The sequence below is a fragment of the Heteronotia binoei genome, chromosome 21 (assembly GCF_032191835.1).
Source record: "Heteronotia binoei isolate CCM8104 ecotype False Entrance Well chromosome 21, APGP_CSIRO_Hbin_v1, whole genome shotgun sequence".
Taxonomy (NCBI): Eukaryota; Metazoa; Chordata; class Lepidosauria; order Squamata; family Gekkonidae; genus Heteronotia; species Heteronotia binoei.
In genome coordinates, this window is record NC_083243.1 from 79,233,004 (window position 1) to 79,260,379 (window position 27,376).

Here is a 27,376-nt window from a genome sequence, read left to right on the forward strand (position 1 = left end):
GAATTTTATAGACCTGAACTGAAAAATACTAGTTAAATTTTTTTTGCACACCCCTACTCTAAACAGATAATATCAGCAACTTAGGATGTTTATACATCTCACCTTCCTGAACTGCATGACAAGGTTCATGAGGCTACTGGTAGTGTTCTGTGCTTGCTGGGTTGTGCCCATCGAGGACTGCAAAAGGTCATCAATAGAAATCTTGTTCTTCAGAGCTTGGTACAATAATTTTTGTCGACTTGTCTGCTGGCAGTACATAAGAATCTCAATCTAAGAAAAGATAAAATTAGATTTAGTTGTTTACTAATAGATGGCATCAGAAAAACAGGCTGCTTACCTGTAACTGATGATCTTCGAGTGGTCTTCTGTGCAGTCACACACATGGGTCCTGCTGCAGGCAACAGATCCATACCTCGGAGTCTCTAATAGCTCGCCTAGAGCGCTTTTTGGCGCGCTTCCCCCTTGCTTTGGGGAGCAGGCATCGACTGTGCATGCCTGGAGCGAGGGGGAGGCGCCCTTCCCACTCAGTTTCTTCCAGCCGCCACTGACACTCTACAGAGGTAAATATTAGGCAGAGGAAGCCAGCAGCGGGGAAGGCTGGGTGGGCGTGTGTGACTGCAGATGACCACTCGAAGATCATCAGTTACAGGTAAGCAACCTGTTTATCTTCTTCGTGGTCTCTGTGCAGTCCCACACATGGGTGACTAGCCAGCTAAATGGTCACGGAGGTGGGTGCTGGTAAGAAAAAGAAAGTGTTAGTCATATCCTACAACTGGTAGATAAAAGCGGATGCACTCACCAGTCACTTCAAAGGAAGATGGACCTGAGGACCGCTTGACCGAAGGAGGCGTCTTGTCTCGCTTGAATGTCCAAAGCATAATGGGAGACGAACGTGGATGGTGAGGAACAAGATGCTGCAGCAGAGATGTCCTCTAGAGAGACGCCCTGCAGGAAGGCCGAAGACTTCGAGACCGCTCTGGTTGAGTGAGCCTTAAGGCCTTCGGGTAAGGGTTGCTTAGCCAACTCGCAACACAACTTTATGGCACTACATACCCACTTAGATAGTCTCTGGGTAGAAATTTTGTGCCCTCTGTGGGGATTGCCGTAGGCCACAAACAGGTTAGGGTCCTTACGGAACGGTTGTGTACGAGAGAGGTAAAAGGACAACGCTCTTCTGACGTCGAGGGTGTGTAGAGCTCTTTGCCCAGGGTCCTTTGGATCAGAAAAGAACATTGGCAACGAAGTGGATGTTGACAGATGAAAGTGGACACAACTTTTGGAAGGAAGGAAGGGTCTGGTCTTAGGACCACCTTGTCCTTATGAAAAACTGTGTAAGGAGCATCATAGCGGAAAGCACACAGGTCACTGGCACGCTTACCGGAGGTAAGGGCAACTAATAGAGCAGTCTTCCAGGACAGCAGATTGAGATGCACTGTGGCCAGGGGTTCAAATGGGGGCTTCATAAGATGTGAAAGCACTAACGACAAACTCCAAACTGGTACAAACAGTCTGATAGGAGGATGAAGGTGCAACATGCCCCTTAAAAAAGATTTGGACAACCTATGTGAGAAAACAGTCTCGCCATCAACAGGATCGTGGAAGGCAGAGATGGCTGAAAGGTGAACTTTTAATGAGGAGTAGCAGAGACCTGACCCCTGTAGGGACAGTAGATATTCAAAGATCAAGTTCAGAGGTGCAGACTCTGGGTGGAGACGCTGGGATGATGCGAAGGAACAGAAACACTTCCATTTGCATTGGTAAGAACGCTTGGTGGAGGACTTTCTAGCGTTTGGAATAACCGCAGCTACTCCTGCAGATAAGGATGTGGATGGATTCTCCAAGCTGTGAGGGCCAGAGTTTGAGGGTTGTGGTGGAGTACCTGGCCGTGAGCTTGGGTCAGCAGATCGCCTGCTAGTGGACGGCGGCGGTAAGTGTGGCAAGACATCTGGAGTGTGGCAAGACATCCGTGGCCACCATGGTGCTATCAGAATGCAGTCTGTGCCGTCCCGAGCAATCTTGAGCAATGACCACGTTATAAGGGGGGTCGGTGGAAAGAGGTAATGCAGAGGACCCCTCCAGGTGTGCAGGAAAGCATCGTTGCCTCTCCTGGTGTAAAAGCGAGGGCATTTCGCATTGTCCTTCGAAGCAAACACATCTATTTGGGGGACTCCGAAGCAACCAAAAATGCGATGTAGATAGATTGGATTGAGGGACCATTTGTGGTCATCTATGCGAATCCTGCTGAGAGAGTCTGCCAGGACATTCTCTATGCCTGGGAGGTGAATGGCAGTCAGGAAGATGTTGTGTTTGATACACCATTCCCAGAACAGTATGGCTATGCGGCACAATCGGAGAGATTTGGTGCCGCCCTGTTTGTTCACGTAGAACACTGTGGCCATATTGTCTGCAGTGATCTGGACATGTTGAACTCTGACAGATGGGAGGAACGAATGAAGGGCCCTGTGCACAGCAATCAGTTCCAGGCAGTTTATGTGCATAGCCCTCTCTGACGGAGTCCACAGCCCTCTGACAGTCTTGTCCTCTAAGTGGGCTCCCCATCCCCACTTGGAAGCATCTGTGGTTACAATGACAGATGGAGGAAGGAGAAGAAAAGGCATCCCGGAAAGCAGATTGTGTGGCACTGTCCACCAGGCAAGGGAGTGCAGAGCCCTCTGAGGGACGGTGAGAAGAGTACTCTGTGGTTGTAAGTGTGGATGGTAGGCACGAACAAACCAAAGTTGAAGGTGTCGCATACACAGTCTTGCGAAATGGAGGACAGACGTGGTTGCAGCCATGAGGCCCAGGAGACATTGTATGGTGATCGCAGGCTGCAGAGGAGTATGTTGAACTAGGTGGGCCAGGGCGATGATGGTCTGGGCATGATCCTATGGAAGAAAGACGAGATGAGGAGACGTGCATAGACGAGCACCTATAAATTGCAAGTCGGTGTAAGGTGTAATTTGGTGACATTCATACAGAGGCCCAGGGAGGCGAGGAGAGAGAGGTTATGGTGAGATTCCTCATCAGTTGGTGCGCTGTAGGTGCAATTAGCAGCCAGTCGTCTATGTAGGGAAAGACAGCGATGTTTCGTAGACGCAGGGCAGCTGCGACCACTGCCATGCACTTGGTGAACACTCTGGGCGCCGTGGAGAGCCCGAATGGAAGGGACCAGTACTGGAAGTGCTGATGGTGTCCTATGGCGAATCGAAGATATTTGCGGTGCTGAGGTCTGATGGTTACATGGAAATAAGCATCCTGGAGATCCAGGGAAGCCATCCAGGAGTTCCTTGGAATTAGGGGCAGAATGGATTGGAGGGAGATCATTCTGAATTTCCTGTAGGCTATAAGTTTGTTCAGCCTCCGGAGATCCAGATTAGGCCGCTTGCCCCCATCCCTCTTGGGCACCAGGAAATATCTTGAGTAGAAACCCGTCCCGCGGTGTTGAGGAGGAACAGGTTCTATGGCATTTTTCTGGAGCAGGTCCAGAATCTCTTGTTGGAGGTGAGGGGAGGACGGAGTAACGATAAAGTAGTGGTGGTGAGGTGGTGAAACGAACTCGATTGCGTATCCGAGACGGATTATGGTGAGAACCCAGGAGTCCGTGGTGATTGAACTCCAGGTTGGGTAAAATGGAAACAGACGGGTGCGATAGAGAGGGTTCATTTGTGAAAGGGAACTTAGAGGAAAGTCAAAGAGACTACTTGGGTGGTTGAGCAGACTTCTAAGCTGGTTGAGAGCGTGGCCGTTGCTGGAAAGGTTGTTTCTGCTGTGGAGGCTTCTTCCTCCAGTAATCCTGTTGTCTTGGAGAGCATTGACGGCGCTGGAAAGAAGATCTCCAGGGCTTTGGTCTGTTAAAATGTTGAGAAGCCGGCTGGGAGACACCCAGGCGTTTTGCTCTCTTACGACCGTCATCTACAGACGTCAGGACCTCATCCGTTGAGGCATGGAACAGGCCCAAGCCATCAAATGGCAAATCCTCAATTTTTTGCTTGATGTCGGGCTGTAAATTAGTCGACCTCAGCCAGGCGTGGAGACGTAGAGCCACTGATGAAGCCAAGACTTTAGATGAGCAGGATACGGCGTGCCTCAAGGAGTTTATTTGCTGTTTGGACACACGTGACAGTTCCGAGACCAGATTAGAAACAGCCTTCTGGGTAGTGTCTGACATGGGTGGAATATGTGGTGTAATTTGGTTGGCCAGGTTGTAGGTATATGCTGCAAAGTAGGCTAGGTAATTATTGAGCTTGGAATTTGTGGAGGCCAGGCTGTAAATTTTCCGACCTAGTGTGTCCAGCTTCCTGCCCTCACGATCAGGTGGTGTTGGATGCCGGGAAGGTTTGGCCTTAATAGCCGAATGGACGATAATGGAATTGGAAGCCAGGTGGGAAGTTAAAAACTTACACTCGGGTGCGTGTACTCTGTATAGGGAGTCGAGGCGTTTGGAGGTAGGAGGTATGGAGGCAAGTTTGTCCCAGGACTTGCGTAGAGCCTCGAGGTGGACAGGCAACATAGGTAAGATCGAACCCGCTGGGAAATCTACCTGTACGAGATCATGGACAATATCAGAAACTTTGGGAGAATCGGATGGGAGAGGGATGTTTAGGGCTGCAGCCATGGTGGTGATTAAATTGAGGTAAGCTTTGGAACTGTCCGAAGGTGAGAGTTGGGTAGGTTGGGTGGAATCCGATACCGGGGAGACGGGGGGTTCCTCAGAGTCAGAAGGATCAGATGTGCCCATTTCGGATTGGGAATCTTCGCGTTGGGGTGACATGAGAGGCTTGGTAGGTACGGAGGATATAGGATCTCTGGGTAGTTTAGGCGGGGATGATGGAGGAGCTGTAGAAACCATGGCAGAAGCTGTATGGGGCATCAAGGGCTCTTTAGGAACATCTCGGGTCTGAGGAGGATGATAGGGTTGGATGGTCTCACGGGTCCGAGGGGAGTAATATTCTTGGTCTCTATAACGGGGAGAATATGGAGAAGGGCGACGGTACCGAGGGGATTCCTGGTCTCTCGAACAGGAAGAACAGTGTTCTGGGACTCTGGTATGAGGAAAGTCACGGATTTGAGGCGTTGAAATATCTCGCATGCGGGTGTCAGCCTCGAATTCCAGGTATCTGGTTCAACGGGAGCTCTGCTCAGAAGGGGAGCGGGAGTAACGACGGTGGACTCGTCGGGGTCGAGGAGATGGAGACCTGGACAGGGAAGAGTAGTTGTATCGGTGGCCCTGGTAGTAATCCTGATATGGAGATGGGGATCGAGGAGGATGGCGTCGAACCGAGGAACGGGAATGGTACCGTTGGGTGGAGACTTGCGTGGAAGACTCTCAATATTGTGGAGATACCGCAATGTCCCGAAAGGATTCCGCCCAAAAACCCGAACGGGTAGGATCCGAGGAAGGGTCCGGTTCAAGGATGTCGTATGGTACGACGCTATGGATCGAGGGGGAACGAGATCTGATCGGTATGACCTCGACCGTAGATGGAGAGTGTGGAGTCAGCTGTGGCATATCCGAAATAACATCGGAAGGCGCCGAGAGCTCTGATGGTAAAATCGGAGCCGTCGGGTTGGATTGCGCAGTCGCCATTGAGTGCGCAGTCGCAGTCAGATCGCGGGGCTTCTCTGAAACTGAGGCCAGCGAGGTGGAATGACGAGACTTCGGCACCGAGACCGGCGAATCCGAGTGACACAGCTTCTTCGAAGCCTTATGGCCCTCGGAGTGCTTGGAAGGTCTCTTGTCGAACTTATGCTTTTTAGATACGTGAATAGCAGCCGACACGGCCGAATCTCCCGCTCGTTGTGGGGGAGGTGGCGAGTCCGAAGTGGGCATAGCCCGGATAGACTTTTCCAGAAGAAAACTACGAAGTCTAGCCGCTCGGTTTTTTCGCGCCTGTTTTCCGAAGCTGGCGCAGTGAGGGCAAGTATCCACCCTATGGGATTCCCCCAGACAGAAAAGGCAGTACGAGTGTCCGTCAGAAGTAGGGATTTTAGACCCACACTTCCGACACTTCTTAAAAGTAATTTTCTCTTCCATACGCTCCGGAGGAGGAGGGAAGGAAGAGGGGGGGGGGGAGAAGAACAAACAGAAAAGCGCAGAGAAGGGCTCTTTTTTTTTCTTTTTAAAAGTTTTTTAAATGGACGAAGAAAGGTAGAAGAAAAAAGCTAAGATGAAGAAGTACGATACCGAGCAGAGACGAGCCAGAGGAGGAGGAGGAACGCAACAAGGTAGGTGTTGTCCGGGCGGCGGAAAGAAAGAAACTGAGTGGGAAGGGTGCCTCCCCCTCGCTCCAGGCATGCGCAGTCGATGCCTGCTCCCCAGAGCAAGGGGGAAGCGCGCCAAAAAGTGCTCTAGGCGAGCTATTAGAGACTCCGAGGTATGGATCCGTTGCCTGCGGCAAGACCCATGTGTAAGACTGCACAGAGACCACGAAGAAGATCTGAAGATAGCATTTTGCACACACAAACCACAAACAATCATACCAGACAGAGATTTTATTGAGAAACCTTAGACACATATTATTCCTGGATTTCAGGAATCTATGCTTTTTTTTTTTAATCTTTTTTGGTCAGGAATGTTTTGGATAGAAATTATTTAATTATTCAATACACAAGATAATAGCCACTGTGGAATAATGATGACTTAGGTCCTTTTCAAAGAACAAACTGGAGTTTTTGAAAACTTAATTCTACCTTTGATAAAATAGTTGTATATGATTTATTCTGGCACTGGGATTCAGAATTCCAGGCTTCAGAATTTTTATGCAGAAGTATTCATCAATGGCAGATTTGTTTTCCAAAGCTGGTGAAAGCCAATGTGATGAATTCAACATAAATTTATACAATATAAAAATTCATGCAAATCCTGTGTCTGGTGGAGAATCATCCTTGCCTGTCATTTGGGCAATGGACTTCACACTTGCATACTTGCTTATACACATATGATACATGCATGTGATTTATATTCAATACTGAGGTAAGGCAAACAGGGCCAAATATAAATTAGATTCTATATGTAGGAGTTCTATGATCGATGTGCAAATGGCAGACAGTAGGGGGAGGCAAAACTGTCATGTTTCCAGCAATTTACTAAGTAGTATTACTTGACTAAGTATTACTACACTAGGCTAAGATACTGCTTTTATATTTTGCTTGATATGCACTTTAATGCTGCTGCTGTAAACTGCATCACATTTTTCAAATAGTATTGTTAAAAAAACAGATACCTTTGTAAATACAGAACCCAAAGCTATTTTGTAGAGACAGAAGAGAATAAGAATGAAATATTAATTTTTGATGCTAACCAACAGCTAGTTCCTTGACCAGTGGTCTGCTACTGCTGTAAGAAATCTATGATGTAACCCACAGCATAAATATAGTCATGACTGAAACCCCGCTATACATACACAAACATTTTATTAAGAGATAACAGTTGCAAATCAGTTATCTTTCAAAACTTAAATTCACAGGCAGGGAAACACACACTAAGCTGCCAATTATTATTTGTGTGCTAGTCGTTATGGCATTATAGTCACTCCCAAAGAACACACATAAGTCACTGATTGGACTACACCAGTACAGATACTGCTTGTGACTACTTTTGGTATAATTATTATTGCTAAATTACTGTTTCATTTATATTTTAAGGCTGATTTTACACTATATTAAAATTACAAACATTGCCAGTTGATAAAAACAGCAGAAACCTACTGTGTGCAAGTACAGAAGCTGATGTTGTAGCATCTGTGCATTTACTGCTTTTTTAAAGGAAGTAGTTCAGTTACAAAGGTTTTATAGTAACCCTATAGGAATATACAAGAAGTAGACCTATAGAACACTTATGGTAGGGGAGGGGGGAGTCCCATTCCCTCTACTGGCTATGGTTTCTGCTCTGCTCACCACTTGATGGCCCATTTTTCTATCTCGCTGCCTTTGTCTCTGCTTTTGCTCTCCCTTCTCACCCATTTTACTGACTGTCCTCACTCCCTCCTCCCCCTCATGCCATTTGTTCCTCTATGCAGCCCCTGCAGTTGCTCCTTTCCCACCTTTAGTTTCCTTTCCCTTCCTCTAGTTTAGTCATAATCAGAATATAACCTCAATTTTAGCTTGCTATAGACTTCATTTTTTTCTTGTGACGTCTGAACATTCCCAGATGTAGCTCTTACTATTTTGTTTAAAAAAAAAAAAAACACCTTCCCTCTCCCCAAGCAAATTAATCTGCAGACCTGCAGATTAATTTCTGCAGGTTTGTAGAAATTACTAGCTTTGGTGAGCCCTATTATACAGATTTTTTGAACCACAGGGGATACAATAATGCATTTAGAATTTTGAGAGTAGCGATAGAGACCATGAGATGGTATTCATGGAAGTTAAACAGCTGTTGAAACGATGAAGGTTTAGAATTTCGATTTAATAATTTGATTTTAATAATAGAACTCTGGAAAAATACAGTGAAAGGAATGCAGCCAAATAACTAGAATTTGCTACTAATATTGTTCACACCTTGTCTGACAGCTCATTCTCCACATCTTTCTTGATTCTTCTCAACATGAAAGGCTTCAGGATCATGTGCAAACGGGATAGCTGATCTGAAAATGGAGAACAAAGATAATGTGATTGCTAAATGGATTATCTAAAATGTTCTACCCTTCCTGTTCCCAGTTATATACAAAGTATACTACATTACAGTTAGAGCAGTTCCTCAGTGCAACAGGCTTCCTTGGATGGTGGTGGGCTCTCCTTCTTTGGAGGTTTTCAAACAGAGGCTAGATAGCTATCTGACACCAATAATGACACTATGAACTTAGGCAGATCATGAGGAGGAGCGCAGGAAGGGTTGCATCAGTGCTTAGTTCTTGTGGCCCTTCTTACATGCCCAGGGAAATGCTGTTTGCCACTTCGGGGTCAAGGAGCAATTTTGTTCTAGGCCAGTTGGTCAGGGATCATGGAGGGTTTTTTTGCCATCTTCTGGGCATGGAGCAGGTGTTACTGTGTGTGTGGGATGGTGGTGTGGTATCTGTGAGTTTCCTGCATTGTTCAGGAGATTGGACTAGATGACCCTGGAAGTCCCTTCAAACTCTGTTTCTATGAAATACATTTTCAGACCTGGTTACTCCCCATATTTTGTTGTATTAACTACTGTTATTCTGTCACAAACTGGTGTCAACTATGCTTCAAATACACTTATATTGAGTTTTCTCCACCCTCCATCCTGCTGTTGTCTGTCATTGCTCTGTGGTGCTGTAACTAAAAATTTTGTTAACACATTACTACCAATGTTCCCTCTAAGCTGCAGAGTTTTGTGAGCAAAAATTCTACTTCTTGAGCTACTGGAATTAAAAGTTGCGAGCTACTGAATAAATTAGTTTGCTCTGGGACCATTATTACTGCTCTGCTGTATAACCTGTCTACAGTATGACTACTCAGCTTGTACAAAGGTAATCCCAAGTGCCACAGAATAAATGAAAGTCTGATTCTGGAGTTATGAAACAACTGAGCAATTATGCAATATTTATTGTAGTCCCTATGATCACCTGTGCACAAACTGCAATTTTTACCAAAAGTACACAGATTCCCATACAGTACTTACTTTCATCAATGGCAGATTTATTCTCTGCATGGCTTTCAATATCTTTAGAAAACCACTCGTTGAATTCCTCATGGGAATCAAACAATGTTGGCATAATGAAATGAAGCAAAGCCCAGAGCTGCAAGAACAAAAGAAAACTGTTAGAAGCAACTAACCTTAAAAAATACCTTTCACTGAGTATACCACATGGGCTAAAAATAAAGTTCCTTGTTCTTAAAAAAGGCCCACATAGCTATTCACATGGCTCTTAATTTTTTTAAAACAGTCATGCCAAAAGCTACAGAGATGTTACTTCACACAGGCTTATTATAAATAGGATAGGGAAGGCTTTGCCCTCCTTAGTTCAAAACCCAACCAGTTAGTTAGAGCTCTGGGCTGACAGTGGGCTCAAAGAGGAAGGGGGATGGCAATGTGATGTTCCCTAGATGGTTTTCAATGAACATTCACAGATGAGAATTTTTCTTGGTGGGGAAAGTGGGGAAGTAGTACTGCAGGCAGTCACACATGTCCATGTTGGGAAAAGAGCCCATGCCCATTCACATACAGTAGCAAGACCCAGATTCGCAATCCTCCAATTGCAGGGAGTGAATGCTTTGCTATCTTTGCCACCTTCACTGGATCTCAGGGAATTAACTCATTGTAGCATATGTTACAAGTTACACAGTGTGGTCAGAAACACATAAGAAGCACTCACTGCTTAGCCATAGCTTTGCTTGTTATTTCTAAGGCTTTCTGCCAAAGAGACAAGCTACCTTTTAAGCTGAGAAAAGCTCATCTCTTTAATAGTGAAGCACTTCCAAACAACAAAGAAGCTTTAATAGTATGCATGGTTCTCCACACTTGGTTCTTTGGATCCTGATCAGAATGGTTATTTATTTCAACCTTGTTCATAAACTAATATAGAATAGTGTAAAGACAATGGTGGGGTAAAGGGAAAATGAAAAAAAAAGCCCACTTACCTCAGCCATGGTGTTTTGGATAGGTGTCCCAGTTAGTAACAATCGATTTCGGCATTGGAACTGAAGTAAAATTTTCCAACGGACACTAAAAGACAAATGTGCTTTAATTCTTTAAAATGAGCAATAATAAAAGATAGCAACACATGACACAATTCTACTGATACTTATAAAAAGTGTGTTTACAAAATCTCTTCTCAGAAAGGCAAAGATTATATGTGCTTTCCTACAGTATTTTCTTTCACTCCATCTCTTTCTTACAGCAGTTCTAGATATATAATGTAGCATAAACAATGTGATAAAATCAAAGTGTAAGGCACCCAAATAAAATGGTGGTAGAGCCATAAAACATATATGGTAGATAAGAGCAGGTACTTATGTAAAACTTATTCCCCACCTCTAATTTTTAAGGGTGCTTATCATAATTAGATACAGGCATGAACCAGAAAAATAGAGGTTCATTTTGGTTAGTGGAGCAGCATAAACCACAAACCTTCACAAGCCTCCCCAGTTACTGAACCAGTTCATTTTATGAGGACTGTTACTGGGTGGACTTGCCACTTGAACTTCATTTATACAGCATGCCTCACAAAAGCCGTTAAGGGGGAAGGTCCCTTTAAATATCTTTTGCAAGGTGTGCTGCACACAAATGAAGTCCTTCGACTTCACTCATGCATGGTGCGCCTTACAAAAGCCTTTTAAAGGGAAGGGCTTTTGCAAGGTACACCACTGCAGCCTTCAGCTGGAGCTCTGCTGGGCAGCCTGGTTCAAAAAGGACTGTCCAACAGAGCCTACAAACAAGATGATCCTGTAGGGATAACTCTCCCCACAGGCTTGGCAGGGGCTCTGTTGGGCAGCCTGGTTCAAACCAGACTGCCCGACAGAGCCTGCTAACAAGCTGGTGCTGTGGGAAGAACTCTACCTGCAGGGTCAGCTAAGGCTCTGCTGGGCAGCCTAGTTCAAACTGGACTGCCCAACAGAGCTCGGAAGTAATTTCAGTGATCCCTTGGAAGCAGGTGGGGGGAGGGAGCAAAAGGGAACACTGAAATGACATGCTTCTATTTCAGCCTAACAGCTGTTAGGTGGAAATGAATGCAAGCCATTTAAGCGATCCCTCTCACTCCCCCCTACACTCCACCATGAGCCCCACAAACCTCCAGAAAACCAAATGGAGGCTTGTGGGAGGGACATGGATAGGGATGGGCATGAATCTCGGTTCGCAAACAACAACCTGGTGATTTTCATGACAAATTTAGGGTCATGGTGAGGTTTGTGCTCATCCCTACTCAGAACTTTCAAAAAAGTAATTGAGACAGTCATGAAGAGCAGCTGCACTCATCCAGAGAGTAAGAATGACATGTGGTATTCACTTATTGATCATTTATTCCTTCAGGAATAAAATACCATCATCTTATACCCATCTTAAGACATCACAACAGTGTATTCAAACTAGAAGTCATGAGGTCTTGAGAAGAGATAGAAGGAAAAATCCCAGAGTATCATAATTCACCTCAACAGATCAGAGATCAAAAACATTCAGCAAGGCTGGTGCAAATGTATTCCTTTCTTCTACAGTAACATTCTGTATATTTCTAAACCCATTCTAATTTCCTTCCTATTACTAGCCAAAATAATCTTTTCTTTCTTCTTTTTTTGTTCTGCACAAAGTTACCTGGAGCTACTCTTGAGCGCTTGTGCTTCATCCAGCACCATATATTGCCACTTAACCCGCTGAAAATACTTTACATCTTGGACTACAAGCTGATAACTGGTGATCACCACATGGAAAGGAGCATCCTGAGTATACAAAGTCTTCTGTAACCAAGAAACAAGCAGAAATTTACTCATCACTGGTATGAAGATCATATATCTATGCTCAGGAATTCTCACGTCTCCCAAATTACAGTAAGAGGCATTTTAATATGCTATTTGTAAGCAACAACTTTCTCATATGGAGACATCTGCCTATATGTTGTTTCAGTTTCTTATCTCCTATTTTTACAGGTTCATGCTTTTATGTACAAATAAAAAAATAAGTACAGAAGACAAATGATATGGCCTTTGTTCAAGATTTAAGGGAAGGGGGGCTAAATATTTTCTGCTGCAGCGGTTGCTCCCGTTAATATACTTTTATCTTTCTGACCGGGGATGAAGCCCAGTATCACAGTAATTATGCTGCAAGCTGTGATCCTACCAGTCAGGAAGAATCTCCCAAATACAGTCAGATTTCTAAGGAGGCTGCCATGAGGTATCATATTCAAGAGTCAATGTTAGAGTTGCTGCAGTCTCCTCCATCAAGAACTGCTCAAATGCTGGAAGAAATTCCCCAGAGGTTTGGGGAACATCCAACAGGAGAAACAAGTGGTAATGTTGAGACCAGGAAGAACTTCTTCTGAGAACTGGGAGAAATAGGTAAGAAATAGGAAATACAATGGGTACTGGCAAAAACTGAGGCATAATAGAACCTGGGAGATGCAAAACTGGTAAAGCCCAGCAAGAAGAAATGCAGAACTGGATGCTGTAGAAGGAATAAATATTAAAAACAGAGAAGTATAAGAGGACTGTATATTCCTAATTTATCTTTTAAAGAATATGTTCTCAGTTTTTAGCATAAAAGAGATGATGACTAGCAATTAAAAAAATAACAGCACAAAAATGCATATGATAGTACCTGACTCCAGAATTTCCTGATTACTTTTCGTTCATGGGGATTTCCCCAGTAAGGCAGCACCTAGAAAACATACAAAAATAATTCCAAATAAACACTTCCTAACATCTGAACAAGAATTAAGAGATTTCATATTTCTCCATTTAACAAAAGGCCCAGAAATAATTATAACTGATAAATACAAGGAATCAAAACAATAGTCCTAACTAGTAAGAAAAATGCAAAAAATAGTTATAAAAGTGAAGGACACAGGAGCTTGTTTATAAAGCAAGTTTGATAAAACCACAGACAACAAGCATCAAGCAACAAAGATTAGAATCCTAGTGACCCAAAGGACAGATTGATTTAAATTTATGAAAAAGATTTGATTAAAATGTATATGTAAATCATACTTCCTATTTACTAATTAACATAATCCCAAAAGAAATAAAAGAAACTACTGAACATACTGGTTTGCATTAATTTCATCTGCTTAGGCAACAATATACTATGAACACTTTTAGTTTAAATAATTTCTGACTGCATTCAGAATGCAATCATTAAGAAGACTAGCACAGCATCAGAAGAACTGACTTGTGGTGTCCCTCAGCGCTAGCCACAGACCTTCATAATATATACCATACACACAATAACTACTGCCATCAGCTGGCAGATGCAAAATCTGCATAACCTGAACCAAGTACAGAATAGGAGGGTGTGCTTGGCTAAATCCGAACTGAAAAAATACCTGGAAAATACCTTATCAGTATTTTTAGAGTACTGATTAGGCAGGATAGTGATTTTGGATATTGTTTGTCTATCCAAAATGGCCAAGCCCCCAAAATTCTAAAAATATTTGGAATTTTTGTGACCTTCAGATAGACAAACAAAGGACATTTATAGGGATCACAGTCCCTTTAAATGCCTTCTCCACACTGCGTGACTCCAAGGCTTGGAGAACTCTGAAGGACATTAAAGGGCCTGAAGTCTCTTTAAATGCCCTCCAGGTGAAGTCTTGGCTAGGGGCTGGCTCCTCTTGCAGCTCTATTTAAACCAAGCTGCAAAAGGAGCCAGCCCAGGATCAGCTAGGGTGGCAGCTTCATTCCACCTCAGCTGGAGCTGTTGGTTCCTCTTGAAGTTTGGTTAGGGCGGCGGGAGCTGAAAGTTCTGCGCTGCACCTGCTGGGACAGGCTTCTCTTACAGCTCAGTTTAAGCCAAGTTTCAAGAACAGCCAGCCCCAACTGAGGCAGCATGGATTTCTCGACTTTTGCCACCCCAGCTGATCCTCTCTTACAGCTCTGGGGTGGCAGGAGCTGCAAGAGGAGCCAGCCCCAGCTGAGGCAGTGTGGAACTCTCAGTTCCCATCACCTCTGCTGATCCTGGTCTGGCTCCTCTTGCAGTTCGATTCTCCATTATGCCCTAAGGGGATCAATGGAGCTGGAAAAAATTGGGGTTCCCAAATATTGCCCAATATTGGAAAATATCTATATTTTTGGGGAATATTGGAAAATATCTATATTTTTTGGGTTCAATATACCTGAACCCAAAAAATATTGTTGGTTTTTTTTGCACGCCCCTAGAGAAGAGTTTCATTAGCTTCTGATTTGCAACAAAAGCTGATTCACACTTTGTGCGGATAACAGGCTGGACCTGGGTTTCTAGGCCAAAAATATAAAGTGTGAAGAAAAGACACACATCCTTAAATACAGAGAAAAATGCAATGGGGAAGGAACTATGCTTCCCAGAATTTAATAACTGCCTTTTTAAGGACAGGCAGGTAACCATTACTGGACATAGCAAAAATTGCTGAAATGAAAGGACAAAAGGAACAATGCCATACTGTCTGGTATTCTACATTCTTCCAATTTTTAATCAGGAAAAATTTTCTATCACAAGTTGAACCAAGTAAGGAAAATAATTTTCTAGAATTGTCCCATGATTAGATTTATTACCTTAAATCGAGGAACAAATCTGGCAAACTCCTGATGCCAATTGTTCAGTGTGGAAGCCGGTGAAATAATTAAAAAGGGTCCCCAGATGTTTTCCCTCTGGAAGATAGACAACTTTTGAGAAACAACTGACAGACAACTTCTGAGACAACTGGTGAGAAAACAACTTTTCTTACAATGCTAAAATGAATCAGTAGCACTGATTATAACAAAGCTTTGAACTAGCTAGATTCAGCAGATATCTAAAATGTTTAACATTTCTTTCACGTTTATTTATGTTTAATTTATATATTGTATTTAATTGTTTTATCTTGTTTATTGACTGTACTATCTTGTTTTATTGTCATAACATGATATTTCTATATCATGCCTTTGTAAGCCGCCCTGAGCCTGCCTTGGTGGGGAGAGCGGGATATAAATAAAAATTTATTATTATTATTATTATATTCATATCCCGCTCTTCCCGAAACAGCCTGAAGCGGCTTCCAACAGTCTTAAAATTGCAAACAATAAATACAATAAAAACAGTAACATATCATTTAAAATCATACACTATAAAACAGACATTGTATTCAGCAGACTACAGTCAATAATAGTAGTGGCCACGTAGCATATATTTATATATTTCTTCGCAAAATAAGCTCTAATGGAATGAAAATAAATTGCCTTAGCTTTTTGTTGCTATGAGCCATGGTAAACAGAAGACATGATTGAGTAAGGGAGAAATAAGGACAGAGATCAGGGAGTGTTACTAGAGAGCTTAGAAAGTGTGGATTTGTGTCAGTCCTGGAAAAACTTTGAGAACCCAGGGTGACTTATGTACAGACTGACTAAGACCCAACTAAACCCTCAGTACGTGCTTAATCATAGGCAAAGAATTCACGTACCTCGGCTAGATGTGCTAGCAAGGCAATGCTCTGCACTGTTTTGCCCAGACCCATTTCATCTGCCAGGATTCCATTGATGCCCTGTAAGAAAGTAATAACTAAATATTCCCACATATATGTCTACAGCTGTACTTCCGTTGTTAGCACAAAGGGTAACATTAATTTGAAACCATTCCTACTCATAACACTAGTCATAACAAGAATTTCCCATACCACATGTCGGTACATTTATAGGCTTAGTGTTCTGAAAACACATCTGGGAGTGATTCTGGATGCCTTCCTCTCCATGGAGGCCCAGGTCACAGCAGCTGCTGGGTCTGCCTTTTTCCATCTACGGCAGATCAGGCAGCTAGCACCATATCTATCCCCTCAAGACCTGGCTACAGTGACCCATGCAATGGTTACTTCCAGGCTAGACTACTGTAACTTGCTCTACGCTGGCTTGCCCCTGAAACTAATCCGGAAACTGCAGCGGGTGCAGAATACGGCAGCTCACCTGCTGACTGCATCACCTGTACGGGTGAGCATACCACCGGTGCTCTGCAGCCTGCACAGGCTGCCTATACAGTACCGGATCTATTTCAAGGTGTTAGTTCTGACTTTCAAAGCCTTGCACAGCCTGGGACCAACATACCTATGACATACATATATACACACTGTGGCTAATAGCCACTGATGGACCTCTGCTCCATATTTTTATCTAACCCCCTCTTGAAGCTGTCTATGCTTGTAGCTGCCACCCCCTCCAGTGGCAGTGAATTCCACATGTTAATCACCCTTTGGGTGAAGAAATACTTCCTTTATCTGTTTTAATCTGATTGCTCAGCAATTTCATCAAATGCTCACGAGTTCTTCTATCGTGAGAAAGGGAGAAAAGTACTTCTTTCTCTACTTTCTCCATCCCATGCATTATCTTGCAAACCTCTATCATGTCACCCACAGTCGACATTTCTCCAAACTAAAGAGCCCCAAGCGTTTTAACCTTTCTTCATAGGGAAAGTGTTCCAACCCTTTAATCATTCTAGTTGCCCTTTTCTGCACTTTTTCCAGTGCTATAGTATCCTTTTTGAGGTGCGGTGACCAGAATTGCACACAGTATTCCAAATGAGACCGCACCATCGATCTATACAGGGGCATTATGATACTGGCTGATTTGTTTTCAATTCCCTTCCTAATAATTCCCAGCATGGTGTTGCCCTTTTTTATTGCAACTGCACACTGCCTTGACATTTTCAGTGAGTTATCTACCACAACCCCAAGATCTCTCTCTTGGTCAGTCTCTGCCAGTTCACACCCCATCAACTTGTATTTGTAGCTGGGATTCTTGGCCCCAATGTGCATTACTTTGCACTTGGCCACAATGAACCTCATCTGCCACATTGACGCCCACTCACCCAGCCTCAACAGATCCCTTTGGAGTGCCTCACAATCCTCCAAAGATCTTCTGATAGTCCCCGGCCCAAGAGATGCCCATCTTGCCTCTACCAGGGCCAGGACCTTTTTGGTCCTGGCCCCGACCTGGTGGAATCAGCTCCCTATGGAGATCCAGGCCCTACCTGGCTTGCTGGCCTGTAAAACGGAGCTGTTATGTCAGGTTTTTGGATGAGGCAGCGGGCATCTATCTATTCAATCGCTTGGCCTCCCCCCTACTCAACTACTCTATTGTGGTGCTGTATGGTGGTACTCTTTTTGTGCTGTACCATCTTGCTGTGGTATCATCTTGGTGAATCATCCTGTTGCACTTACTGAATGTTGAAACTGGTTTTATTATGATTTTTATTGTGATTTTATTTCTATTTTGATGTACTCCTCTCTGAGCCCTCAAATGGGGGAATGGGCAGAATAATAATAATAATAATCTGTAAGTGACAACTACTTTGCAATTTAGTTTGGTAAAGCATCAAATAGAAACAATAGCTAGCTAGAAAATCAGAGGAATGTTGAAGCCCTCCACATTCTTTTAAACAGCAACAGATGCTATTTGAGAGTTTCATACTACTGCCACTACACCTTGAAAGACAACCATGTACATATACCATAAAAAAATGGTTGCATTTATTCTTATAAAGAATCTTCTCATTATAACCAATTCACCTAGTGTAATTCACTCCTCTCCAGAGCCATACCAAGAAGGAACCTGTCTCTAAGAACAAGGGGGGGGGGGGGCGGGCTCACCCAGAGAGCATACACTCTGCACCAATAAAGCTTCAAGCTCAGTCTGTACCGTGTCTGGTAATTTCACAAGCCAGGTGCTATTGAGGCTCTTTCTATGCCTCAGACCCTGGAGAGCTGCCGCCAGAGTAGAGAATGTTGAGTTTACCATATCAGTGCTCTGACTTGCAGCTTCTTATGTTCAACAAGCTTCAAGAAACATACATACCTGCTCATAAAGGTTGGCCAGCCAGTTCATGCCTTTCAGCTGGTAACCTTTCAGTTTACCATTAAAAATGGTAGGCTGTGGAATGTCCTCTCCAGCTCGAATAGATGGATTTGCAAGGCTGTAGCTTTCTCCAAATCCAGTGCCAGATTTGTTGGCAGCCCGAAGGGCTGCTGCCCGGCTCTCTTTAGCATCTTCATCAAATGACCTTGTCTAAACAAGGAGAGGTGGGAAATGATTATTTTATGACTATAATCCTAAATATTGTTACTTGGGAATCAAGTCCATTAGGAATGATTTCCAAGCGAATACACAGAGGATCAGGTTGTAAGAGTCCCAATTTAAAAACAAATTAATTTGAATACGATTTCTACTTCTTGAATTAATAATGAGCAACTAGCCTCCTCGCTTTGTATTTGTTATAATGAAACTATAGCCATGTAATGTAACGGTTAGAGCATCTGACTAAGATGCAAGAATCACAAGGCCAAATGCTAACTTTTTAATGGAAGCTCGCTGAGTGACCTTAGTCTGATCTACCTCACAAGACAGTTGTATGAATAAAAAGGAATGCTGTAAGCCAGTTTGGGTCCCCAATGGGGAGAAAGGCAGGGCATAAATAAATATAGCCAAATTAACAGAAATTTAGACATGGTATAAAATTAGCAAATTACAAGAAAGATTAGAATCTCATCACAGACCTTTATTGGCATTAATATAAGGATACAGTATACTTTAAAACCAGCAGTGATACTATAGAATATAATAAAAATTATATAATATAAAACCAGCAAAAGTTAAATGACATAAAATATAATAAAAATATAATATAATAAAAAAGCCAGCAGAAGTTAAATGGCATAAAATAGCTGTGGGCTATGCATGAGTAAAAGCCTCTCTGATTCGGATCGCAACCTGTAAAAAACAAGCAACGTGAGTAGTGACAAAGTTGGGTTTCCCGTGGAGTAAAAAGCGGGCCTTGGCATTATCAGAAAGGCCTTGATGGTCAGAGAGCAGAGCATCTAGGTATTTTGCTCGTGGGCTGCTATAGAAAGGGCAGTCCAGAAGAACATGAGGGACCGTTAGACATGGTATAAAATTAGCAAATTACAAGAAAGATTATATATTCAATGTAATACTCACCTGAGCCTGATGAATCCGGTAAGCATCTTCTGCATTCTTCAGAGCCTGAACCTTGTAGTAGTTACTATCTGAAAATATTAAATTAAAAATAAAAACACAAAACACAACCACATGGATTAATCTCAAGATTTTATAGAAGAGTTATTTACAAATATCAGAAAAGTCCACAGATCTGCACAAGCCTGCAGTACAGCAACTGTTTCTAAGATTTCTGTAACTCCTGCTAGAATTCATTTTCTTCCCTTACCATAATCCTCCTGTGTGATGTTGACCACAACACCTCCACCAATATCAATTTGCCTCTGGATAGAACTGTCTTCGAGCTTCCTTAAGATTTCCTCCTGTATTCCATCATGCCCCATATCTCGTTTGCGGCTCATGAAGTGGGCATACAGTTCAGTTTGCGTAATCAGGAAGTTAAGTTTCCTCTGTTGTCTCTTAGCCTAAAAATTATTTGCAAGGAAATAATTATGTAGAAGACAACCAAGTAAGCTAAACACCTCATTTAGCTTTACAATTGCAGATATATTAAAAACAAATAATTATATTCTCATTACAGAAGACGGGTGTCTAACAACACAAAAGAGGAATCTTCATCAAAACACATGCAAATGGCTGTCTCTTTCACTAATCTTGAGATGAAGATGTATCAAACAGACCTGCAGGGTCATCTAGTCTAAACCCCTGCACAATGCAGGAAACTCACAAATACCTCCCACATACACATACCTGCCCAGTGATCCCTGCTCCACGCCCAGAAGATGGCAAAAACCTCTAGGATCCCTTGCTAATCTGACCTGGAGAAAAATTTCTGACTGACTCCAAAGTGTCAGTCAGCATTTCCCTGGGTGTGCAAGAAGGGGCCATGAGAACTATGCACTGACGGAACCCTTCCTTCCCTCCTCATGATCTGCCTAATTCACAGAATCAGCATTACTGTCTGATGGTGATCTACCCTCTGTTTAAAAACCTCCAAATGCATTTGGTTTTCCCTACCTAAATGCAGGACTTTACATTTATCCCGGTTAAAATTCATTTTATTTGTTTAGCCCACTTTTCCAGCCTGGCAAGATCATGCTTTTTACAAAACAACTATTTTTATAAAATACTTTTTGGCTTTGGCCACACCGTAGGCAAATAAAATATAAAATGGAATTCAGGCAGAAACAGTCAGCTACTGTTTCCAGATAAAGAGAAACTGACAGTTTTCACTCTAATGGCTGGTTTGCCACCCATCAGCCAAACCAATACTCCACTGGAGTGTAACCAGGTCTTATTTCTCAGACCAAGGAAACTGGTGTTACAAGATCAACAAAAATAAAAGCTCTAAAAGCTGAGCACATGAAATTGTAGTGTACGTCAAAACACATTCATTTCATTAGGTACACTTTTAAGTACTGCCAAGATATAGATGCAATGTATCTTGAAACTTTTACGGCACTCTCTGAAGGCAACTGGTGATATGAGGGATATAATGGTACTTTTTGGTAAAGGGCAATCATAAAAGAAAAAAACTTACAGTGAATCAGGTTATCATCCACTGTCAGGGTCTTTGGGGCACATAATCTGGATAAATCATCATCCGTAATTAAGTTTTACCTCTCTCATCTCCTCATCCAGCTTGCGTTGCTCCAGTGCTTCCTTCTCTGCTCTTTTGCGGTGTTCCTTCTCCACTTTTTCATATTTCTTCCAGTAAAGAAGCATCTCCTTGGTAAGCCGTCGTGCCCGTGGCAGAGTTTCCTTACAGTTCTTTTGGGCTTGGATAGCTGCTCGACGAACCTCTCTCATACACTGGTGAGCCAGCTAACCCAAGAAGAGAGAAAGGATGGTGTCAAATATTCAGAGACAATGGACGTCTTGCAAATCTTGCATAGAACACTCTATACTTGTCACAATTCCAAGTGGAGCAGCTGATTTGCTATCAACAAAATTTACACTTGCTGAATTTCACAGCATCTCCATTCTTTTGATAAATCAATTTATTTGCAATTGAAATAAAAACTGTAACAAAAACACAAATCCATTTTTTTTAAAAATCCAAAAGAAATTAGAAGTCAATCTATTTCCTGTTATAGAATCAAAAGTGGTCTTTACTCACAATGAAATTATCATTTGAAACCCTTAAAGTTAGACCATACATAAAAAAGCGAGACTTCCCCATATAGCAGAAGTAAATTAGAATATAAAATGTTTCAGAAATAGAAAAATGTGTTGAATATAAATGATGCAATAATATTATTGACACTTATGAAAAGCAGGACAATAGATTTAACACAAAATCTTAGTTTTATAAGAAAGCAAAGTAGCTTTCAGCTATTATCTGGGGCATGGCAGTTATTACTCCAATATATTAAAAAGGGGTGAGATCTGACCCCTCACATTACTGTTCAATCAGTCTATTAAGTGTGGTAAGTTATATGCCAGACATTTATACTGGTAACAATGGGAGCAGACTAACAGAGAAAACATTCTGTAAGATGAACAAGCAGGATGTAGAAGTGGGCACTCCACAATGGACCAATGCTTGATTCTATGCCAGCTAGTGGAAAAATACACTGTCAGAGGAGCCCTTTATGTAGGCCTTTGCGAATTTTAAGATGGCCTTTTGACAGCATTTCCTGTAATAGGCTCTGGTTAAAACTAGAAACCTCTACAATAGATTGTGGATTTCTTGCACTCATACACTCACTGCATGAGAATAACTACCTGACAGTGAGATGCAATCCAAGTGAGTACCTATCATATAAGATCCCGGTCAAGAGAGGAGTGAAACAATAAAGCATCCTTGCTCATTTATTAATCAACATCTATATCAACTCCATGGTACAGAATCTATCAAACCTGGATTTCCATTCACCAACACTGGTTAATAGACCAACTGCCACTCTCTTATATGTGGATTATACCGCCATCCTGTCACAACTAAGGTAGGGCTAAGAAGAGCCTCTTACAGCATATTGTAATGAGGAACACTTTAACAGTTAACATTTCTAAAATGAAAATACTTGTGTTTGCCAAACAGTACACTAGATATAAATGGCAGATCGATGGTTACAAGCTTGACCAAGTTAAAGTATTCAGCTATCTAGGTGTTAGGGTTTGTAGAATCTTTCGGGATCAAGTGCCATGTTCTACTGGAGAAAGTTTTCCTTCCAGACGTTTCGTTCTCAGCTGCGGAGAACATCCTCAGTGGCGTTGCAGCCGGAGCAGGCGCTCAGACCTTCTTGGCTGCTGTGCATTGATGCACAGCAATGATGCACAGCAGCCAAGAAGGTCTGAGCGCCTGCTCCGGCTGCAACGCCACTGAGGATGTTCTCCGCAGCTGAGAACAAAACGTCTGGAAGGAAAACTTTCTCCAGTAGAACGTGGCACTTGATCCCGAAAGATTCTACAAACCCTAATGATGTTACCAGCCGTGAAAACCTGAAATCTTTGATATCTAGGTGTTGCTTTTCAATCCTCTGGCGATGGTCTGCTTTAATTTCTCAGGTTTCAGAATCTGCTAAAAAATCAGCTCTAGCAACCTTAAGATTTTTCCACATGAAAGGAAGCTCTCATATCCCTCATGCAGTGAAATTTTGTGCCCAAACTTATGTACAGATCATAAGGCTGTTTACCTAGGGATTACTGAAAACTGGAAACTATTCAGTCTAAATTTTTAAGATCCTTATTTGGAGTACCACCTCCAATGCCATGCATAGACTAGAAGCAAGCTTGGTAACCCTAGAATCACAATTTTGGCTGCAAGCTATTTGATTTTGATTGCAGCTAAATTTTTACTCTTACAGATTAACTTTCTTAATTCTGGTAGACAGTTTTCATTCATGGTGGTTGGAGGTAATGGAAGACAAACTTCAATGTTTAGGTTTTTCTAGCATAGCTCTCTTGCATCTTGGCTATCAAAGAGCTAAAACTATAATTAAGAAGGGATTATGGGATATCTCACTTTGATTGGACATAGTTAAAGCACATCTTGTCCCGGATGTTGGGTACTGCAATCAAAACTTCACCCCATCCACTCACCTCTGCATGCTGGAATACCCTAAACATTGTAGAGCCTTCACCTTTGTCTGATTGTATGTCCTTCCATCTGCCCTTCCTGAAGGGAGATTTACTCAAATTTCGTTATGAGAAATGTCTCTGCCCATGCCACTCAGATATGGTAGAGACAACTGAGAATGTTTTATTATACTGTCAATTTTACCAGAATATTTGAAATATTTATATTATCCCAATTTAATCCAATTTCCCAGGTAGAACCAATCAGTTTTAAATTTCTCTCCTTGGAGGTTGCTGTAACTAAAATGACCCTTAAAGTAGCCAGATTTTGTGCTCAAGCATGTTTAATTAGACAAAAGTGGACGAACCAGTCTATTTTAACCCAGTATTGTATTCTATGTTTATAGTATGTAGTGCATTTAAGATACGCAACTAATGTAAATGTTTGCTGATGTCTGATTCTGAATTCCGATCTCGGATCATAATAAACTTGACTTGACAATAAATTTAAAACAATTTTAACACAATTAAAATCTTAGTTTTATAAGAAATCAAAGTACCTTTCGGCTGTTACTTAGAAACAGGTTTCTGGCTGACACTTTCTGCTTGTATGCCTAAACAGAACAAAATTGAAGAGAACATTTGGCATTGGTTATATTCTTAAAAAGCAATTTTACCGTATTCAAAAAGATAAAGTTCAACTACAACAGCTAGCTGCAAGCTACACAGAAAACTGTACTTCATGAGTCTACCATCAGTCGTTATATTACATTACTACAAAGTGATAAAACCATGGTTACTGTCTATTAAATGTATATTTTATATCATATGCCTTCCATGGCCACCAGCAAGAGGACTAAGGGAACAAAATTCCAAGGGCCTTATCCCCCTTAGAATTACAGCTGGTATATGGCTTTAAATTAGCATCCCCTTTGATGAGGGAGCAGAAAGAGCAAATGTGGTTTTAGGCTGGTCACTTTCCCTTAGCCTAGCCTCCTGTTGTGAAGATCTGAGGGATGGGGTTTGATGATGTATACTATCCTATGGCCCTTGGAGGGAGGGTGGGATATGTATAAGCAATGGAATGGGAGAGGGGCTCTATGCATACCATATATTAGCCTATTTGTGCTAATAGCAAGCCATACAGAGTATTTCAATATAATCCTTGCACTGGGTCTGTATGGATGGCATCGGGGTGCCAGTCCACACATGGTGGCAAGGGATCCCCTGATTCTGTGGGCTCCAGCTTGCTGATGGCCAGCTGGGGGAGGCTCTACCTCCAAGAGCAATCACTGGGCAGCCACACCTCTCCTTCTCCTCCTGTGAGATTTAAAGAGCCCTCCAGCTGATCTGCAGAGCACCTGGCCCATGGATCAGCTGGAGGGCCCTTTAAATCTTGCAGGAGAGGGAGAGAGGTGGCCACTGGCTTCATGCCTGAACTCCAGTCAGCTCCCGCTTTTTGCAAGCAGCATTCACTGCTGCAGTCTAGGCATGTGTGGCCCCCGCTTCTTGCAAATAGCATTTTAATGCTGTTTGCAATAAGTGTGGGGGCGGGGGGGGTACATGCCTGACCTCCAGCAACGAATTTGCCACTTGGAGTTCAGGCATGTGAGGTGCTAGTCCTCAACATGATGTCATTTCTGTGTGATATCATCACATTGGGGCCATTCCTATCCCCTCCAGGAATGCCTCCCAAAGTCCCCTGTCAGGGAAGAGGTAGGACCTGGCAGTTCTAGGATGGCATGATATGAAATTCCAAGGGGATCTTTTGGATGAGGCCCAATGGTCGCTCTTGCAGCTCTTGGCACCTCCCAATTTGGTTCATGATAAATACATTAATAAAATTATACTTTAAAAAGAACTACCAAGGTTACCACAGATGAAAGATGCTGTGCTGCTTTATATATTTGTCTTCTATCATGTGAACAGTGACTTCTCTGCATCAACTCATACCTATCTCAAATCAAGCAATGTTCTATTTAGATGTGCTACATTCTATGAACTGACATACTTATTTTTTTCTGCATTCCCTGTTTTCCCCCATGTACATTTACTGCCCCTTTCAGGCTAAGGAAAGATCTGCTTGAACTAAAGGCAGAAAACATGACTAACACAATGCAAGCACTCAACAAAATATTAGCTTCCATTCACATTACACTTCATTCCAAATTCTTGAGCCTGCTGACACACTTGCTTAGTATAACCCATAACTTCCTATGGACGAGGCTCACCTTTGGCAGCTCTTTTTTAGCAATGCTGAGCCATACTTTTCGCCTGCGAGCATTCAATTGTTCAATGGACAAATGCTTTTTCTTGGATCCTTGTGGAGGAGTATCATGAGAAAACTTGGCAAAAACTTTGGTCTGATGGTGATGACGCCGAGGAGATTCCTCAGAGGAGAGTTCTTCATCCCGTCTTTTCTTTTTTTTCACCTTTTTCAATTTGGCTGCATGAGGATACAGGATTTATTTTTATTTATTTATTTATTTGGTGACTTCTATCCCGCCCTTCCCACAAGTGGCTCAGGATCACACAATCAGCTTCTTTCCTATTTGTTGCTATTAAAATTAACACATACTTCACTCAGTTCCCCAACAGTAAGGATTTGAAAACTGTTTGCAGTCATTTTGTAAATGACCATTGTATAACACTTCCTCACTATTCTGCAGACAAAATGCTCATGTTGGCTTCAAAGGAACAACTATAAGTCACTTCTAAAGCACTTTTGGAACAGCTATAAATGCTTCCCCACCTCTTAAATGCTCTCTTCAGCCCAACCTGGTATAATATGGGTAGCACAATGTATAATTCACCTGGGAGGTTACCAGGGCTTTTTTTCTGGGGGAACATAATGGAATGGAGTTCCAGAACCTCTTTGTGGAAACAAAATTCTCAAAAAAAATTTAAAAGTTCATGAGGGGCACCTGTGTGTTTCTCCTTCATTTCCTTCTTGAGAGTTCTGGCACCTCTTTTTCCAGAAAAAAAGCCCTGGATATACAAGAAAAACCACTGGAAACCACACAAGAGAATTTGATACCTATCACTGAGTGTCATTTTGCTATTCCTGGTTAGGAGCATAGTAGGAAAGAAGTCCATGGTCAAAAATACTATGGCAGTTCTTACCTTTTAATTTTTTTTCATCTTTGAACTTCTTTTTCTTGGGTCCTATGAGATGACGCTGTTGCTCATAGTAAGGATCATGTGTGGAGAGCAAACCTGCACTGTAATACTGGTACTGCTGTAACTGAAGCAGAAAGGTAGAATAAAATTAACAGACTTACTAAGTAAAACTGGGCTAACAAATTCTGATGTCTGTTCAGACAGCACAGACCTTGCTACACTAAAAATCTATACAACCAAAATAAATGTTATTAAGGAATTTGTTGGGTTACATTTGGTTCCAAGAGAACTACTATTGGGATACTCTCCTGTGGAAGCAGGGGAGAAGTCACCAAACTCTTGGTGGGGGGCAGAGTAGAAGAGTCACCAACAATGCAGAAGATAAAGTCCCCTATCCTATACCACTGGATAATCTTGCTGGAAAATTAGAGACAAAAAGAACAGCAAGTAATTCCACAGAATAAACAAAGGGATTGTAATACCACCGTTTCTTATTCCACTGTTGAATTTCATGTGCAACACTTAGAAGCTGGCTTAAATAAGAGATCACAGAGAAGAGAGTAACCATTATACTTTTTTTCTGGACAATGACATGCCAAATAGTTATGCTGTTCTTAGAAAGGAAGAACAGTGTGAAAGCCTGCTCTTTTGTACTGGAGGATGATGTAGCAATTCTACATACATCAGCAGTTGGAGCCACTCAAAATTACTC

At 42.4% G+C, this 27,376-nt stretch overlaps 1 protein-coding gene across 1 annotated transcript in view; it reads right to left on the minus strand.

The window, feature by feature from the left end:
* Window positions 1-27,376, minus strand: part of INO80 (INO80 complex ATPase subunit) — a 135,776-nt gene that overhangs the window by 72,003 nt on the left and 36,397 nt on the right. Inside the window, exons 6-20 of the mRNA XM_060263311.1 lie at window positions 26,668-26,788; window positions 25,776-25,990; window positions 24,105-24,158; window positions 21,145-21,348; window positions 19,793-19,988; window positions 19,546-19,613; window positions 18,406-18,615; window positions 16,026-16,106; window positions 15,142-15,237; window positions 13,214-13,273; window positions 12,215-12,357; window positions 10,546-10,630; window positions 9,587-9,704; window positions 8,500-8,585; window positions 103-270 (exon numbers count right to left, since the gene is read on the minus strand). Of these exons, the coding sequence (XP_060119294.1) occupies window positions 103-270; window positions 8,500-8,585; window positions 9,587-9,704; window positions 10,546-10,630; window positions 12,215-12,357; window positions 13,214-13,273; window positions 15,142-15,237; window positions 16,026-16,106; window positions 18,406-18,615; window positions 19,546-19,613; window positions 19,793-19,988; window positions 21,145-21,348; window positions 24,105-24,158; window positions 25,776-25,990; window positions 26,668-26,788 (1,905 nt within the window). The remainder of the gene's footprint in view (window positions 1-102; window positions 271-8,499; window positions 8,586-9,586; window positions 9,705-10,545; window positions 10,631-12,214; window positions 12,358-13,213; window positions 13,274-15,141; window positions 15,238-16,025; window positions 16,107-18,405; window positions 18,616-19,545; window positions 19,614-19,792; window positions 19,989-21,144; window positions 21,349-24,104; window positions 24,159-25,775; window positions 25,991-26,667; window positions 26,789-27,376) is intronic.